This window comes from Bufo bufo, chromosome 2, assembly GCF_905171765.1.
Source record: "Bufo bufo chromosome 2, aBufBuf1.1, whole genome shotgun sequence".
Classification (NCBI taxonomy): Eukaryota; Metazoa; Chordata; class Amphibia; order Anura; family Bufonidae; genus Bufo; species Bufo bufo.
The window spans coordinates 558,917,512-558,936,513 of NC_053390.1; the positions used below are offsets into that span (position 1 = coordinate 558,917,512).

The 19,002-nt window shown below is 41.9% G+C and overlaps 1 protein-coding gene across 1 annotated transcript in view; it reads left to right on the forward strand.

Annotated features, from left to right (window-relative positions):
• MMRN1 (multimerin 1) overlaps positions 1 to 19,002 on the forward strand; it is a 189,878-nt gene that overhangs the window by 132,074 nt on the left and 38,802 nt on the right. Inside the window, exons 2-3 of the mRNA XM_040418156.1 lie at positions 9,516 to 9,635; positions 18,084 to 18,190. Of these exons, the coding sequence (XP_040274090.1) occupies positions 9,516 to 9,635; positions 18,084 to 18,190 (227 nt within the window). The remainder of the gene's footprint in view (positions 1 to 9,515; positions 9,636 to 18,083; positions 18,191 to 19,002) is intronic.

Below are 19,002 nucleotides of genomic sequence, written 5' to 3' on the forward strand. Positions count from 1 at the left end.
AGGTAACAACTAGAACAGGATGGTGATGGTAGTCAGATGATAGAACAAACAGATGATGGTGAAGTCAGCTGGATAATGAAACAATGGATGTTGGGAATGATATGGAAAATACGGTACATGATTTAACAAATAGATCATAACTGATTCTACCGTAACTCTAGATTTCCATGAATTTCTCCCACAATCTGACCCTAAAAGCTGAAATACCAACACCATAAAAATATCCCTAATAGAAACCATAATCTGTAATACTGACTCTAATCCGAAAAACAGGAAGGTACTATAACTCGGAGACAATAAAAACCAAACTAAGCAGACCTGAACTCCAGCAATTAGACAAGGAGCAGATTACTAATATGAACTGGAAACAAACAATCAGAGCAGTGAGCTGGAAACAAACAGAGCACAAGAAACTTAAACTAGAACAAACCACTGGAATTGAACCACTGCCCTAAGAACTCAAATATTGACTTAAAGAAGAGACTGCCAGACTTAAAAAAAAGTTTCTACACTTGATAAATGTTTTATAGGCTTATTGCCATCACCTTCAGCATCAATAGCAATACATTGTGCTGAAAATGGTTAGCAATTGCCTCTTCTCATCTAAAAACCATAATGTGCATTATTAGTAAACGTTTTGCTCTGCAATAACCGTATATAACTGTTTCATTCCACACATTCTATTGCTAAGATACTGTGCATTATTAGTGAATGCATTGTGCTGCATTAACAGCATTTATATACCTTTCATTCCACACATTTTATTACCATGGTAAATTGTCAATATCAGTGTGCAGTATGTTTGTTAAAAGGGAGAAAAGTTTAATTTTGTCTGTCTGTAAATTACAGAAAAAAAGATTTGCAACTTTGCTGTTACCATTTAATAATCTACATACTAAACCTGTGACCTTTCATTTATAGGCCTCATAATAAAATGTATGGTAAACGGAAGAGTGGAAAATGAAAGGCCCAGGCCTAATCGTCTGAGAGTCATAATGTGGGTGGCTACAGTAGTGCAAAGAGCAGTAGCAGCACCAGCCATCTGGCTAGTAGTAGTAGGCAACAGTTCCACCGGGCTTTCAATAGGTGGCTTATTATTATTTAGGACAAAGAGGATGGACTGGATGGTTCACTCCTCCTATCAGTCACAGCAGGAAGATGTCGAGTTCACCTTTGAGTCTGACATCCTGTCTTGGAGCCAGGTATCCAAACATTCCTCCTGCTCTTCATTACGTATGTAAGATAGTCTCCCTGTTGAGTTTGTGTGAACCATCAAAGTTTGCCAACAAGAGAAGGTTCAGGGGGAGGTGGGGGACACCATGTATAGCTATGTCGATAGTGGTGGTGGTAGTAGTTTGGCCCTTGTAGCCATAGTGGTGGTGGTGAGGTAACTGTAGCCCTGGTGATGGCAGGACTTGGTGCAAATACAGAGCAGGGAATTGGGAGGGGAGCCAAGATGCCCACAAAGACACAACATAGTAAGATACAAGTGGTGGGGAGGGTGAGGACTCTGATTATGATTTTATGTTGGACAGGACTTAGGAGCCAGATCGGAGTGCTGAGCAGTAGGGGAAAGGTGACATCTGAGGAGGAGGGTGGTGGCCATGACAGAGGCAATATACGGCCAAAACCTCCAGAAAGACTGTCAAGGCTAGATCTGCTTCTATTATGGTCAGCTCGGGAACTAGTGATGCTGCTGGTACTTTGGCACAGGATCAAATCATGCCAGACCTAAACCAAACTCAGCTGCACCTAACTCTGTTTGAGTATTTCCAATATGGTAGTTTTTCTCCACAAGACCACCACACAAAACCACTGCTGTGTACAAGATCCACAGGATTAAAATAAACCATGGGCATTCAAACACAAACATTGGTACCAGGTTTCTATTGTCACACATGGGTGGCATCTCCAGATCCTGATCCTGATCCTGATCCTGTGGGAAAATAGAACTGGCCAGCCTTCCAAATTGGAACAAGTCTGCACTCTATCAGTCTTCTTTGTGGCAGCCAGGCCACATCCCCAAGCAGTACAGTGCACTAGCCATCATGATCAGTTGATTCTTCTTCTGCTCAGACTCCTCCTCTGCTCCATTGTGAGACATCCATAAAGGAATGTGTGGCCATGAGAAAACTATTAACGCCCAGCAATTATCTTATGTGCAACCTTAACTACCACCTGGCGAAGTTGCTGGTGGAGCAGTCACTGCCATACCACTTAGAGGATTCTGCTGCCTTTAGGTAACAGGTGGCATGTGCTCACATTTGCTGGAAGATACCTAGCCACCATTATTATTATTTCTCAAAAAAAGTAATCTCTGCAATGTGCTGTCATGTGGCGGAGAATGTTGACTGTTACTTGCAATTGTCATTCTCTATCAAGTTTCACACCACCCTGGACACCTGGAGCAGCTGTTATATGCAAGGACAGTACATGTCTTTCATCGCCCACTGGGTCAAGGTTTTTCATGCTAGTAGCAACGCAGCACCACAGCAACAAGGCTTAGTCCTATTGACACCTCCACGTTTGTGTCAGTCTGCTTCCCACACCAGGTGCCTATACTCATCTTCCATATACTCTTTAGTGTTGAGCACAAATATTCTAATCGCAAATTTTAATTGCGAATATCGTCACTTTGAGAATTTGCGAAAATCTAGAATATAATACTATATATTTGTAATCGCGAATATTCTAGTTTTTTATTTCATCAGTACTACTGCTTCTTGCTTGTGAGCCAATGGGAAGGCTGCAATATCTTTGTCAGGGCTTAGCAACATCCCTAGCAAACAATAGGAAAGTTGCCTACCCCCTTACTATATAGGAAACTCCCCAGCAGCAATTTTATGCTGTTTTTTGAAGTTCTGAGAGAGAGAGAGCAGTGTCATTGCTCTGCTCTGTGCTTTGCAGACTCATCTGGATCCTTATTTAATTAATTAAGATAGTTAGCTCATATACTGTATATAATACAGATAGTTAGTGGGAGATAGTCAGTGTAGGTTAGATAGTGATATAGTGCAGCTGATAGGTTCCAGTGCACGGTGTTAGGTAGTGTGATAGGAATTACTGTGCTGTGATCAGGGCCGGCCTTAGGTGTTCAGGCTCCCTGTGCGAGCTAACCTTGTGGCGCCCCCCCCCCAAAAAAAAACAAAAAAACACTGCTTGTTGCTGGCATCATGGCATAGGCTGGCTGACTATCCAACCAAGTAGTTACCAGCCCGCACACCCCAAAGGCCGGTGTAATGTTATACTTCCCTACTTCGTGAGATTTGCCTACCTTCGTCACTTCCGGTCGCACCGGACATGACGTGAGGAGGTGTACAGCGCCGCGCAGGCGCACAACGACAGGTTAGGGAAGTTTCACAGCAGAGTGCGCATGCGCCAGGAGCCTCGCCGGCGGTTAGGGTAGGGAAAAATTATGGGCCAGTGCGCAGGAGCAGTGATCGGATGGATGTTCTCAGCTGGACACCGGCCGACACTGCGCATGCATCGGGAGCTTCACCAGCGGTTAGGGAAGGGAAAAATTACATACGGGCCAGTGCTTTTTCCCTACCCTAACCGCTGGTGAGGCTCCCAGCGCATGCGCAGTGTCGGCTGGTGTCCAGCTAAGAACATCCATCTGATCACCGCACCTGTGCACTGGCCCATAATTTTTCCCTACCCTAACCGCCGGCGAGGGTCCCAGCGCATGCGCACTCTGCTGTGAAATTTCCCTAACCCGTCGTTGTGCGCAGTGCGCCCCCCAATATAATAAACATTGGCGCAGTGCGCCCCCCTAATATAATAAACATTGGTGGCGCAGTGCGCCCCCCCAACACCCCAGTATAATAAACATTGGTGGCGCAGTGTGCCCCCCCCAACACCCCAGTATAATAAACATTGGTGGCGCAGTGCGCCCCCCCAATATAATAAACATTGGCACAGTGCGCCCCCCCAATATAATAAACATTGGCGCAGTGCGCCCCCCCAATATAATAAACATTGGTGGCGCAGTGCGCCCCCCCCAACACCCCAGTATGATAAACATTGGTGGCGCAGTGCGCCCCCCCAACACCCCAGTATAATAAACATTGGTGGCGCAGTGCGCCCCCCTCAATATAATAAACATTGGTGGCGCAGTGCGCCCCCCCTCAATATAATAAACATTGGTGGCGCAGTGCGCCCCCCCTCAATATAATAAACATTGGTGGCGCAGTGGGCAGTGCCAATGAGGGTTAAAAAATAAAAAAATAATTAACTCACCTCCTCCAATTGATCGTCTCCTGTTCTTTGTTCATGACCTGTCAAAGGACCTGTGGTGACATCACTGTGCTCATCACATGATACATTACATGATCCATCACCATGGTAATGGACCATGTGATGAGCTCAGTGACATCACCACAGGTCCTGAAGAAAGAACAGGAGACCGGCAGCTACGCGATCAACTGGAAGATGTGAGTTAATTTTTTTTATAATTTTTTTAACCCTCATTGGCACTTCCCACTGAGCCACCAATGTTTCTTATACTGGGGTGTTGGGGGAGGGGGGCGCACTGTGCCACCAACGTTTCTTATACAAATACAGGAGGCGGGTGCCGGAATCAAATAGCCGACACCCGACCTTTGTGACAGGGAGCTGCGATCAGCGGCAGTTAACCCCTCAGGTACCACACTTGAAGGGTTATCTCAACTGCAGCTGATCGCAGCTCCCTGTCACAGAGGTCGGATGCCGGCTATTTGATTCCGGCACCCGCCTCCTGTATTTGTATTACAGGTCAGTTATCTTCATTGGTGGCGCAGTGCCCACAGCCCCTCCCCTCCTCCTCCCGTCTCTCTTCTTATTGGCAGCGGCGGGGGCAGCAGGCAGGTCAGACACAGGGGAGGAGGAATCAGGTCAGACAGGGGAGGGGGAGATGGAGGGGGCGCCCCGAGGGAGAACACAAGTGCAGCCTCGCCTGCAGCATATTACATTGCGAACTGTCGGCCGCCAAGCGCCCCTGTTGCTATGGCGCCCTGTCCGGCCGCACAGCCCGCACACCCCAAAGGCCGGCGCTGGCTGTGATGGCTTTGTCTTTCGTCTTTGAAAAAAAAAATCATTTGCTGTCTGTTTTTCTGAAGCGAAAGAGATATTTCTCTGCTGTCCATACATACATGCTACAGACATAGTGCTGTGATGTCACAACAATACTTAGTGCAGCAATCAGTAATATCTACTCAGACCTGATAAAATGTGAAGTTGTATGCATTGCGCCAAAAATATTCGTATAATTAGTGCCGATTTGTGCAATTGCGAATATATTGGAGCACTCTATCAGGAGATCTTCCTCACAGTCACGAAAGTTGCTGCCAACCATTTTCTCCAGTCTTAGGAAACTTCTAGCAGCTTGACAAATGTAGCAAAAGTGAGCCATGCCTGTATTGTGCGTGCAATATGTGTAAATTACATTGCTGATTTTCGCAATCAAGAAAATAATGACTGGAATTTGCTAATTTATGTTGAATATTAGGCCATACATTTGTGAAATATCGCAAAAACTAATATTGCCTATGACGCTCATCACTAATACTCTTCAATGGACATCTTCCTGTCCCCCAAAAAAGCATGGCAGAGCATGGCTTCCACTACCTCTTGCAAAAGGTACTGGAGATTTTTCTTGCATTTCAGTTATTCTTATGTGGCAAGGACTCCCTCCTGGACTTATAGTGATGGAATGGATTGCAATTGCACTGCTTGATCCTTGATGTTGCAACTTGCTAGAATTTCACTTTGTACTTGCTGAAGTATCTGTATGAGCAGCATAAAACTGGGTAATTATTTCATCATGCACCAGACCACCTCAGCAGGGACCATGTGTTGTTTTGGGGTCAGGCAGTGGCAACTCATCAGAGATGAGTGTCACATACACAGGCTTCCAAATTTGTAAGTAAGACAACTGTGGCATCAAAAATGCCATCCCCCTGATATTTATCTTACAGCAGATGCTTATGCAGACACTCATGTTGATGCAACAAGAGATGGCAGAAAAAGAATAGCTTCCACATGTTCCTGGTTGCCCTGTAGATTTTGGTGAGCCACATGGACAAAGTCCCATGGAGGAGGAAGGGAAGGAGGAGAATGAGGAGCTACAACTGGAGGAGGACCAGGACAAGGAGGAGTCGCTTTTGCAGGAAGACGAGGCTATTGATGATGATGACGTGTCACGTACGGGAGGAGTGTGTGCCACCCTGAGCTCCACCCTCACCTCTGTCCCTGCCTACTTGCACGGTCCGCCCTAGGCGACGGTGTACAACTTGACGGCGGTCCCAAATCTGAGTACGTGCAGGGCCTTAAAGGTAAGAATACAATAAAGGAGAAAACAACAAACAAAGTGACAGGCAGGCACTGAGGAATTAATCAAACATCAAAGTCAATACGAGCCGAGGTCAGGAGCCAGGAGGAACAATACAAAAGAGAAAAGCAAGATCAAGTCAAACTCACACCTGGGTCAAAGCCAAGAGGTCAGGTCAAATGCAGGAGGTAGCAAGAGCGAGGTCAAAATACGGAGCCAAGGTCAAAACACAACAAACACTAACAGACAATATGCTGGTGAATGAAATAAGACCAATCACAGGCAACCTGTGGCCAGCAGGCTGCCTGTTTAAATAGCACTGGCTGGTGAGTCACATGACGTGGCCAGCGTCACATGACTCACAGTAAACAGCCGAACATAGCTAAGCACCGATCATCATTATCAGCGCTCAGCTCCTCTCCTGCTCGCCTGCTGCCATGGAGACAAGGACGCAGGCTGCGTTCTTGACCTTCTTTTTGGGCAGGGCGCCGACGGCGCTGCGAAGGAAGCACGCGTCGCCGGCCCCTGGTTACATGACGACACTGGCCATGACAACCAATCATTTCAGTGTGGGTGGAGCCAGAAACAACTGGGTCCTCGGGCACGCTGGCAAGCAATGCAAGCTGTATACTTACTTGCTTACATACTGACAGGTATATTGTTAGTAGTGTTAAGTGAATTAAAGTATCCGAAGTGGACTTTGATCTGAATTTCGACGTGCTCCGTGGTTTTGCGCAATTTTCCCTGAAATTGCTTAATGAGTTATGGATCGGTGAGGATTTTCACCCACGCTAAGGCTGATGAATAGATCTGCCATTGCTGACTGTTGGTATTTATGATCTGCCTCATCATGAGCCATTTGGACCCTTATTCCTAACAAGCCAGTGTTCTTTTCTGATATTTTAAAAAACATAACAAATGTAACGGCACAGTGAGTTTTGAAACATTCTGTTTTTTAACACTATCAACAATGTGCTTATCCACAGTTATATATAATGTATTCAGAAGCTCTTCAAACCCTTTCACGCATCAATCTGCAATAAATACCCGCTCAATATCACAAAAAAAGTGAAAACAGAATTTTATTTACACATTTATTAAAAAGGAAAAACTGAAATTTTGAATGGACATAAATATTCAGACCTTTTGTTATGACCGTTGACAATTATCTCGTGGTCCTTCCATTTCTCATTCATCTTTGAGATGTTTCTACACCATGTTTGGAATCCACCTGAGGTAAATTCAGTTGATTCAACATTATTTGGAAAGACACACCCCTGTCTATATAAGTTCTCACAGTTGACAACGCATATCAGAACAAAAGCCAAGTAAAAAAACAATTGACTCCCCCTCTTGCAGCTGCACGATTAATGTGCAGCTGCCATCTCTGCATGGATGTTTAGGAACATCTTTGCATAGACAAATGCATGACAACAAGTTAAAAAAAGAATGTATCAAAACTAATATTGCACCTAAAACTCAAGCAGAGGTTTTCACAGAAAAGCAATATAAAATAATATACCAAAATGTACAAAGCTGATATATACCACAAGGGTATACATTGTGTGCTGTCGAACACATGCAATGCTTGGTTCTTATGCAAAAAACTGTAAGATGTGAGGACACATGTTTACATTCACTGCTGCATATATTAACCCCTTGGCGACCTTCTCTGTACATGTACAGAAGAAGATGGCACTTTAAAGATGGCGCCCGGTCACAAGTGCAGCGGCCATCATAGCCACCTGGTTTCTGCTGTTTCAAACAGGACAGGTCATCAATATCAAAGTCCTAGCTAACCCCTTTAGCCAAACAGTTCATTCCCCTCCCCAGATTAAATTAAAGAGTACTTTGATCTTTCAAATCTCGGTACTCTACCATATAATCACTTATGTACTTCCAGTAAGACAGTCCTTTCACCACTAGAACATCCCAGATCCCTTCAAATAGTTCAAGAAGACACCTAGGAGGACAATATTAAAAGCAGTTTTTACCTCTTGACTGTCCTTGACTGTCCTACTTCATTGTACATTAGAAAGGAATTGGAGAGAGATGGGCATAAAAACTGTCCTTTTAGCCCAAATAATTACTTGAAGATGCATTACAATACAGGAAAATACTTACAAAGTCCTCACCAGATGACATCTGATGCCCTCTAGAATGAAATTAATTTTGTTTTAGTATCAGACATCTCCTGGAGATGTAATGATCAAGCAGGTACCTTTATACCTATTTGGTGGATGAGCTCAAATGTGGAATAATGTAAGTTAACTCCATTTGTAAAACTAATGTGCCTATCGCCTCAGCCGTTGCAATGCTTTTTTGTTCCCTGACAATATTCCTGCAACTGATTACAATTCTTATAGCAGCAGCTCACGTGCTGATTCCTTATCACTGGAAGTCATCAGTTTCACCTTCCATTTGTCAGTGGATAGAGGGGAGCACATAGCTAGATTACAGGAACTTATCACACTGGGAGCTCATATCCCACCAGGAATATTCCCTGATTTGTCCCTTTGAAATATCCTAATGTTACTGCTTAGAATTATTCCCCCGACTCCAAACACTAACTTGATCACAACTCAAATTGCAAATGCTGTTATTTTCAGAGACCATCTCTGTCAACCTGTCCCTTTTACACTTATTTATTTATCTATTTATGCTTTTCTTTGCCCCTCTTACCTCAGATATAAGGCAACAAGGCCAAGAAATAATACCAACATCTTTTCTAAATTTCTTTTTGTCTGCCACCCCCCCCCCCCTTCCTTTTCCCACCTTCCTTTCCCCCTCCCTTATTTCTAGTGTTCAATTTGATTTTTGATCAAGTTTATCAGACAGTACTTTACACTGGTTGTGTGTGGTTTGTTACACACTAGCTTGATTTTCCCATGCTTATGTAAGTAATGTGTATCATTGAAGTACAGGTAATTCATTTCCTCTCTGTAATGCTATGGATATACAATGCATCTCTGCTTGATGTTTTGAAGTTCTAGGTTTCTTTTTGAAATTCAATAAAAATAAATTTAAAAAGAAAAGGAAGTAAAAGGACAGTGGGGTATCTCCAAAGAGGCACTGTTTCAGTAAAGAAAACATTTGGGGCAAAAAAAAAAAAACATGTCTTTGCAAAAGTTAGTTACCTGTAGTTACTCTACATATGTATATAGATTCTTTCACTGTCATATATTTATTTCTGTTCATTTTCTTACAGAAACTGGTGTGCCTATGTGCATACAAGACTCTCACCCACTGTTGTAATGGAAAACATGGAAACATATGTATCTTCTGGAGCAAATCCATGCGCCTGGAATACGGGAGCCTGTCCTGTGAGGTATGTGCTCTCTATCTAAAGCTCTGTTTAGTATCTGTTTAGTACCATTATATTATGTACATTGACTTTGTATTATATGACGTATATAAGTTAGACATAAACCAAATACAGTCAGGTTCAAATCTAGCATGTATAATCACTCTGGGCAAGTAAAGTAGGTAACTTTATTAGTTATACAGTGCTGCCCATAATTATTCATACCCCTGGAAAATTTTGACTTAAAGTTACTTTTATTCAACCAGCAAGAATTTTTTTGATGGGAAATGACATAGGTGTCTCCCAAAAGATAATAAGACGATGTACAAGAAGCATTATTGTGGGAAAAAAAACATTTCTCAGCTTTTATTTACATTTGAGCAAAAAGTGTCCAGTTGGTGTAAAAAAGGAGAAGCCTTCAACCCAAAGAACACCATCCCCACTGTCAAACATGGTGGCGGGAACCTAATGCTTTGGGGGTGTTTTTCAGCCAATGGACCAGGGAACCTAATCACACTAAACGGCACCATGAAAATAGAGCAATACATGAGGATTCTCAACGACAACATCAGGCAGTCTGCACAGAAACTTGGCCTTGGGCACCAGTGGACATTTCAGCATGACAATGACCCAAAACACAAAGCAAAAGTGGTGAAGAAATGGTTAGCAGACAACAACATTAACGTTTTGGAGTGGCCCAGCCAGAGTCCAGACTTGAATCCAATTGAAAATCTGTGGAGGGAGATAAAGATCAGGGTGATGGCAAGAAGACCCTTCAACCTGAAAGATTTGGAGCTCATTGCTAAAGATGAATGGGCAAAAATACCTGTGAAGACATGCAAAAAGCTGGTCTGCAATTATAGAAAGCGTTTGATTGCTGTAATAGTCAATAATGGCTTTTCTATTGATTACTGAGAAGGGTATGAATAATTTTGGACTGGACACTTTTTGCTCAAATGTAAATAAAAGCTGAGAAATGTATTTTTTCCACAATAATGCCTCTTGTACATCGTCTTATTATCTTTTGGGAGACACCTATGTCATGTCCCGTCAAAGAATTACTTGCTGGTTGAATAAAAGTAACTTTAAGTCAAAATTTGCCAGGGGTATGAATAATTATGGGCAGCACTGTATATTCGGAGACATGGAGGGATTTATCATTAGGGTAAAATTTGAAGTCAGTTTTGATTGAGTCTGCATTGCCATTTCACCAAATTTAACAAATTGTATGTGTTTTGTTAAGGCTACTTTCACACTTGCTTTTTGTACGGATCCGTCATGGACGGATCCGTTCAGAATATACGACCGTCTGCATCCGCTCAGAACGGATCCGTTTGTATTATCTTTAACATAGCCAAGACTTGAACACCATTGAAAGTCAATGGAGGACGGATCCGTTTTCTGTTTTGCCAGATTGTGTCAGTGAAAACGGATCCGTCCCCATTGACTTATATTGTGTGCCAGGACGGATCCGTTTGGCTCAGTTTCATCAGACGGACACCAAAACGCTCCAAGCAACGTTTTGGTGTCCGTCTCCAAAGCGGAATGGAGACTGAACTGATGCAAACTGATGCATTCTGAGCGGATCCTTTTCCATTCAGAATGCATTAGAATGCAAACTGATCCAAATGGAAAGCCAAAATGCGAGTGTGAAAGTAGACTAACTTTGGTGCACCAAAGTTAAGCTTTGTCTAGAAAAAATACAAAATTTTTCCTATGCATCCTCCCTACTAGAGTGAGTTTGTGACTTATTTTGCAACTTTTTGAAAAGGTGTCATTGATAAATCTGGAGTGAGGCTCATTAAAATAGCTACTAAGCCCACTTTACCAAGCAGTGTAAAGGCTGCATTACATACAGTGATACAGCAGGTGATTGCCAGGAGGGAAGCGTACCTTCCTGACAATCACCTGCTTGCTAGTGGAGTGGTCTACTTCACAGTATAGGGACGAGGGATCTCTAATGCCATTGCACATCCCCATACTGACTAGTTGTTTGCTGGCAGCAGATTGTGATTAGACAGCACTATCTGACACTGGGAAAAGAAAATTTTTTAACCAGTTTAAAAATCTGGATTAATCGATGAACAAGCAAACGAGTAATTGGCGGCAGTATTATACTGCCAGATCATCGCTAACGAGTGTTAATATGAATGATTTTAAGCAATGATCTGGCAGACTATCTGCCAGTCTAATACTGTCATGAGTTGGAGGTCCCAGGAGAGACCTCTGCGTCGTCAAGCAATTAACAAATGGAAATCAGGTACAGACACACAAGAGTTTATTGCACAAACAAAAAACAGGGAAGGCAGCATAGACAAAACATGAGCTCTATGTACCGTCAGCACAGTGGGAGCAAACCCCCACTGCGCCACTGTCTAGTAATACTCCAGAGGGGCGTGACTAAGCAACTCCTGGTATTCACTAGGGCCCCAGATGGTAGTGTTAGACTTTGCAGCAGGAAGTTGCCAGGGTCCACTCCAGAGCGTGAACTAGACAGTGACAGCAAGAACGAATGGACAACAGGTACCAGAAGGTACCGACGGCACATAGGCAAACATAACATAGACAGGCAAATACAAACAGGGCAACTAATAACACAAGCAGGAGTACATAGCAAGGAAACAGGAGTGACAATGAGCAGAGAAGGACTTGCTCCACCAGTAGTAAACTGCATGGCCTTGCGCATGGCACTCTGCTGCAAAGAAAGGTGCAGCAAGGGCTTGCTAAACAGAGACATATAAATACACACAGGGTAACAAACATAACTGGCAGAACAGATAACAAAACACAGGAAAAAGGACAGGAAAGAGGATGTCAATAAACAAGTAGGAAACCGACAGACAGACAGCCAGGGATCCCATGGGTAAGCAGCATGGGAGAGTGAGTACAAACAAGGAGAGCTGACACAGAACTGAGGAAACCTCAGCCTTATATACAGGTTCCATGGGTGCAGCAGAGAGGCCACACCCATGGAGCAGACAGAGAGGATTAACTCCAGAATGAAACACAGGGGAGTAAACCCATAAAGAACAACAAATGACACACAGGAACGGAGCTGCGCGAGAGCATAGACAGAAGGTCACAGCCAGAGGTAACGACTGTGACAAATACAGTATAAAGAATGCAAAATGTCACTAAATGTTGCTTGAATAATCCCAAAAAGTCACAAAAGTCATATTTTGCTAACTTTTTAAAACCAGAATTCAGGAGTGCAGGGTTTAAAAAACATCCCCCTAGGGACTCTGGTAACAAGTTTCCTAAAAACACAGTGGCAGAGAGTCAGAATAATGAACACATCAGATCCCTGATAGCTATTTCTCTGGTTTACAGCATATATTAAAGTCATGAACAAATAGAGATGAGCGATTTGCCAAAATTCGATTTGGGTTTTATTGGACCAAAACAGTCAAAAATTCGGTTGAATTCAATTAGATTTGAATCAATTTGCTTACAAATAACTCAGTTAGCGATGAATAAAAATGCAATAAAAAAATTCGCCCTGAGTCTTTTGACATTAACTTAAGAACTGGAGAGGACATGTTTACAATGTTTAACTTTCACGCATTAAGCTACAATAGTTTTTGCAGTTTCCTAATCCAGCTGTGTAAATGAGATCTCTGGCTTTTTGTACACCATATTGCCTAGGCTGCAGGTTTTGTATAGGTCAAAAGTTACCAAAAGTTTGTCAGAAATGTCTCAAATATATGAACGTATTTGATAACTAGTTCACTTTTTTTTTTTTTTTACAAGAATGTATGCTTATACAAAACTGTGCAAAAGTTGTAGACAGCTGTTGAAAAAATGCCACAAAGTAAGAATGTTTTCAAAAATAGAATTGTTTAGTTTTATCAATTAACAAAATGCTAAGTGAATGAAAACAGAGAAATCTAAATCAAATCAATATTTGGTGTGACCACCCTTTACCTTCAAAAAAGCATAAATTCTTCTAGGTACACTTGCACACAGTTTTTGAAGGAATTCGGCAGGAAAGGTGTTCCAAACATCTCGGAGAACTAACCAGAGATCTTCTGTGGATGTAGACTTGCTCAAATCCTTCTGTCTCTCCATGGAATCCCAGACAGACTTGGTGATGTAGAGATCAGGGCTCTGGGTTCCATATCATTACTTCCACGACTCCTTGTTCTTCTTTACGCTGAACATAGTTATTAATGACATTTGATGTTTGTTTGAGTTCATTGTCCTTCTGCAGAATAAATTTGGAGCCAATAAACCCCTCCCTGATGGTATTACATGACGGATAAGTATCTGCGTGTATTTCTCAACATTGAGAACACCAATAATCCTGACCAAATTGCCAACACTGTTTGTTGAAATGCAGCCCTAAACTTCTAAGGAACCTCCACCATGCTTCAGTGTAGACACTAATTATTGCACCGCTTTCCAGCCCTTTGACAAACAAATTGACTTATGTTGCAGCTAAATATTTCAAATTTTGACTTATCAGTTCAAAGCACCTGCTGCCATTTTTCTGAACCCCAGTTTCTATGTTTTTATGCATAGTTGAGTCATTTGGCCTTGTTTCCACGTTGAAGATGTGACTTTCTGGCCAGGCTTCTCCAATGGTAGATGGGTAAACCTGGGTCCCAGTTGTTTCTTACATTTCTGAGCCGATGGAACTCCTGAACATGTTCTGATGTCGAAGGGAAGTAATCATGATGTGTGTTTCTTGGCAGACCATTGCATTTATGGTCATCAATGTGGTTAGGATTAATGGTTACCTCAATGCTGAGAAATGTAGGCAGATACTTATCCATCAGCCAAAATTATTAGGGAGGCATCTGATTGGCTCCCAATTTATTCTGCAGCAGGACAGCAACCCCTAATATACAGCCAATGCCATTAAGAATTGTCTTCAATGTAAAGAGCCCTGATCTGAATATCATTGAGTCTTTCTGGAATTATATGAAGAAACAGAAGGATTTGAGAAAGCCTACAGAAGATCTGTGCTTAGTTCTCCAAGATGTTTGAAACAACCTCCATGCTGAGTTCCTTCAACAACTGCATACAAGTATAGCAAGAATTTATGGTGTTTTGAATGCAAAGGGTGGTCACACCAAATATTGACTTGATTTAACTTGTTCAATCACTTTGCATATTGTTAATTGATAAAAATAAAGTATTAGGGATGAGCGAACATGAACTTTACAGGTTTTGGTCCGGCTTATAGGCAGTGGAGGAATCCTGTTATGGATTCCGTTATAACAGAATATAATGAAATTCTATGACAGAATGCAAAACGGAAGCCAGACAAGCATAATGGATCCGTTTGGTTTCTATTATGAGTGACTTTGTTTTTTGTCCTGCATAACGGAAACCAGACAGATTTATTATGGGATTCCTAACCTGATTCCTCCACTGCCCGAACGCCGAACCTGTAAAGTTCGCTCATTCCTATAAATTATTAACACTTATATTTTTGGAAGAATTCCTAGATTGCAGCATTTTTTCCACTCTTGCCTAAACATTTGTACAGTACTATATATACCAAAGTGTGCCAAAGATTTGCATATTGCCACCCTACTGACTCCCATTACACAGAAAAACTTTTTTTTTTTGAGTATGCAATATCATAAGGCACTGTATTTTTAAATATTGTACTTAAAAAGTATGCTTAAAATGAACGATTAGACATACAGTACAGACCAAAAGTTTGGACACACAGGATTGGCGCATGGCAAATGTGGTGCCAATATTCAAAAAGGGTCCAAAAACAGAGCCTGGAAACTATAGGCCGGTAAGTTTAACATCTGTTGTGGGTAAACTGTTTGAAGGTTTTCTGAGAGATGCTATGTTAGAGCATCTTATGGGAAATAAGCAAATAACGCCATATCAGCATGGCTTCGTGAGGGATCGGTCATGTCAAACTAATTTAATCAGTTTCTATGAGGAGGTAAGTACTAGACTTGACAGCGGCGAATCAATGGATGTCGTGTATCTGGACTTCTCCAAAGCATTTGACACTGTACCTCATAAAAGGTTAGTATATAAAATGAGAATGCTCGGACTCGGAGAAAACGTCTGTAAGTGGGTAAGTAACTGGCTCAATGATAGAAAACAGAGGGTGGTTATTAACGGTACATACTCAGATTGGGTCACTGTCACTAGTGGAGTACCTCAGGGGTCAGTATTGGGCCCTATTCTCTTCAATATATTTATTAATGATCTTGTAGAAGGCTTGCATAGTAAAATATCAATTTTCGCAGATGACACTAAACTGTGTAAAGTAATTAACACTGAAGAGGACAGTATACTACTACAGAGGGATCTGGATAGATTGGAGGCTTGGGCAGATAAGTGGCAGATGAGGTTTAACACTGAGAAATGTAAAGTTATGCACATGGGAAGGAATAATGCAAGTCACCCGTACATACTAAATGGTAAAACACTCGGTAACACTGACATGGAAAAGGATCTAGGAATTTTAATAAACAGCAAACTAAGCTGCAAAAAACAGTGTCAGGCAGCGGCTGCCAAGGCCAATAAGATAATGGGTTGCATCAAAAGGGGCATAGATGCCCGTGATGAGAACATATTCCTACTACTTTACAAATCACTGGTCAGACCACACATGGAGTACTGTGTACAGTTCTGGGCTCCTGTAAGCAAGGCAGACATAGCAGAGCTGGAGAGGGTCCAGAGGAGGGCAACTAAAGTAATAACTGGAATGGGGCAACTACAGTACCCTGAAAGATTATCAAAATTAGGGTTATTCACGTTAGAAAAAAGACGACTGAGGGGAGATCTAATTACTATGTATAAATATATCAGGGGGCAGTACAGAGATCTATCCCATCATCTATTTATCCCCAGGACTGTGACTGTGACGAGGGGACATCCTCTGCGTTTGGAGGAAAGAAGGTTTGTACACAAACATAGAAAAGGGTTCTTTACGGTAAGAGCAGTGAGACTTTGGAACTCTCTGCCTGAGGAGGTGGTGATGGTGAGTACAATAAAGGAATTCAAGAGGGGCCTGGATGTATTTCTGGAGCTTAATAATATTACAGGCTATAGCTACTAGAGAGGGGTCGTTGATCCAGGGAGTTATTCTGATTGCCTGATTGGAGTCGGGAAGGAATTTTTTATTCCCCTAAAGTGAGGAAAATTGGCTTCTACCTCACAGGGTTTTTTTGCCTTCCTCTGGATCAACTTGTAGGATGACAGGCCGAACTGGATGGACAAATGTCTTTTTTCGGCCTTATGTACTATGTTACTATGTTACTATGTTACCTTCTCATTCAAAGAGTTTTCTTTATTTTCATGACTATGAAAATTGTAGATTCACACTGAAGGCATCAAAACTATGAATTAACACATGTGGAATTATATACATAACAAACAAGTGTGAAACAACTGAAAATATGTCATATTCTAGGTTCTTCAAAGTAGCCACCTTTTGCTTTGATTACTGCTTTGCGCACTCTTGGCATTCTCTTGATGAGCTTCAAGAGGTAGTCCCCTGAAATGGTTTTCACTTCACAGGTGTGCCCTGTCAGGTTTAATAAGTGGGATTTCTTGCCTTATAAATGGGGTTGGGACCATCAGTTGCGTTGAGGAGAAGTCAAGTGGATACACAGCTGATAGTCCTACTGAATAGACTGTTAGAATTTGTATTATGGCAAGAAAAAAGCAGCTAAGTAAAGAAAAACGAGTGGCCATCATTACTTTAAGAAATGAAGGTCAGTCAGTCAGCCGAAAAATTGGGAAAACTTTGAAAGTAAGGGCTATTTGACCATGAAGGAGAGTAATGGGGTGCTGCGCCAGATGACCTGGCCTCCACAGTCACCGGACCTGAACCCAATCGAGATGGTTTGGGGTGCGCTGGACCGCAGAGTGAAGGCAAAAGGGCCAACAAGTGCTAAGCATCTCTGGGAACTCCTTCAAGACTGTTGGAAGACCATTTCAGGGGACTACCTCTTGAAGCTCATCAAGAGAATGCCAAGAGTGTGCAAAGCAGTAATCAAAGCAAAAGGTGGCTACTTTGAAAAACCTAGAATATGACATATTTTCAGTTGTTTCACACTTGTTTGTTATGTATATAATTCCACATGTGTTAATTCATAGTTTTGATGTCTTCATAGTCATGAAAATAAAGAAAACTCTTTGAATGAGAAGGTGTGTCCAAACTTTTGGTCTGTACTGTATATTCGTCCCATAGCAAAAAATGGGATACATTGGGGTATCTTCATACGATGGGTGAGAGTGCAGGAGATTATGAATAACCATGACTCTTCTCAGGTAGATTTGACTCCTTTCAAGGCCTGGGCTGTAATGATTATGATGCTGGTTCTCAGCAACCACTTACTTTTAGCTCATGAGTGACACACCGCTGAAATCAGCATTTCTGTCACTATTTTATGCTGCCCTCAGTGAGGTCAGCATACAGATAATGACAGATTCCCTTTAAGAATACTTTTGTCTCCCAAATTCAGTATTTTTTTTATATTCATTCAGGAGTCGAGTGATTTTGCAGCCTGTGTATAGACTGAAACATAAAATACTGACATCATTGGAGTGGAAATGCTGCCCAGGGTATAGTGGAGACCAGTGCAAAGTAACAGGTTTGGACTAACTTTATGTTATGCTTTTACCTATGCTAATATATATTGTATAAATCTAGAAACAATCAGAAGATCTGTGTGTCGAGGAGTAATAATAACATTAAAAGCAGTAAATCAATTTTAATGCATACTGCATGCACTTGCATAACCACCAGATGTCTCTATTCTACCAAATTGTAAACTCTGCAATGGCAGGGACAGCAACCTTCAAAGTTGTGCAGAACATACTAGATAGATAGATAGATAGATATATGATAGATAGATAGATAGATAGATAGATAGATAGATATATGATAGATAGATATATGATAGATTGATAGATAGATATATGATAAATAGATAGATAGATAGATAGATAGATAGATAGATATATGATAGATAGATATATGATAGATTGATAGATAGATAGATAGATAGATAGATAGTTGATACTGTATGCACAAATACTTGATGCCCAAATATGCATTATATGTAAATGGGTAGAGCCTTAGGGTCCCTTTACACGGGACGACGATCTAGCAGATTGTCGGGAAGTAAGAGTTCCTTTGCGACAATCTGCTTATTGCTAGCGGAGGAGACCGCTGCATTTACATGCCCCGATCTCCTCCAGCTCCACCACAGTATGGGGAGGAGCGATCGCTAATGCCATTGCTTTTCCCCATATTGTCTCATTTGTTTCTCGGCAGCAGATCGTGTTTACACAGCACAATCTGCCACTGTGCTGCACATAAGATACAATTACCCAATGAACAAGTGTTTTGCTCATTCATTGGGTAGTCTGTGGTGCATTTACATGGCAAGATCATTGTTAA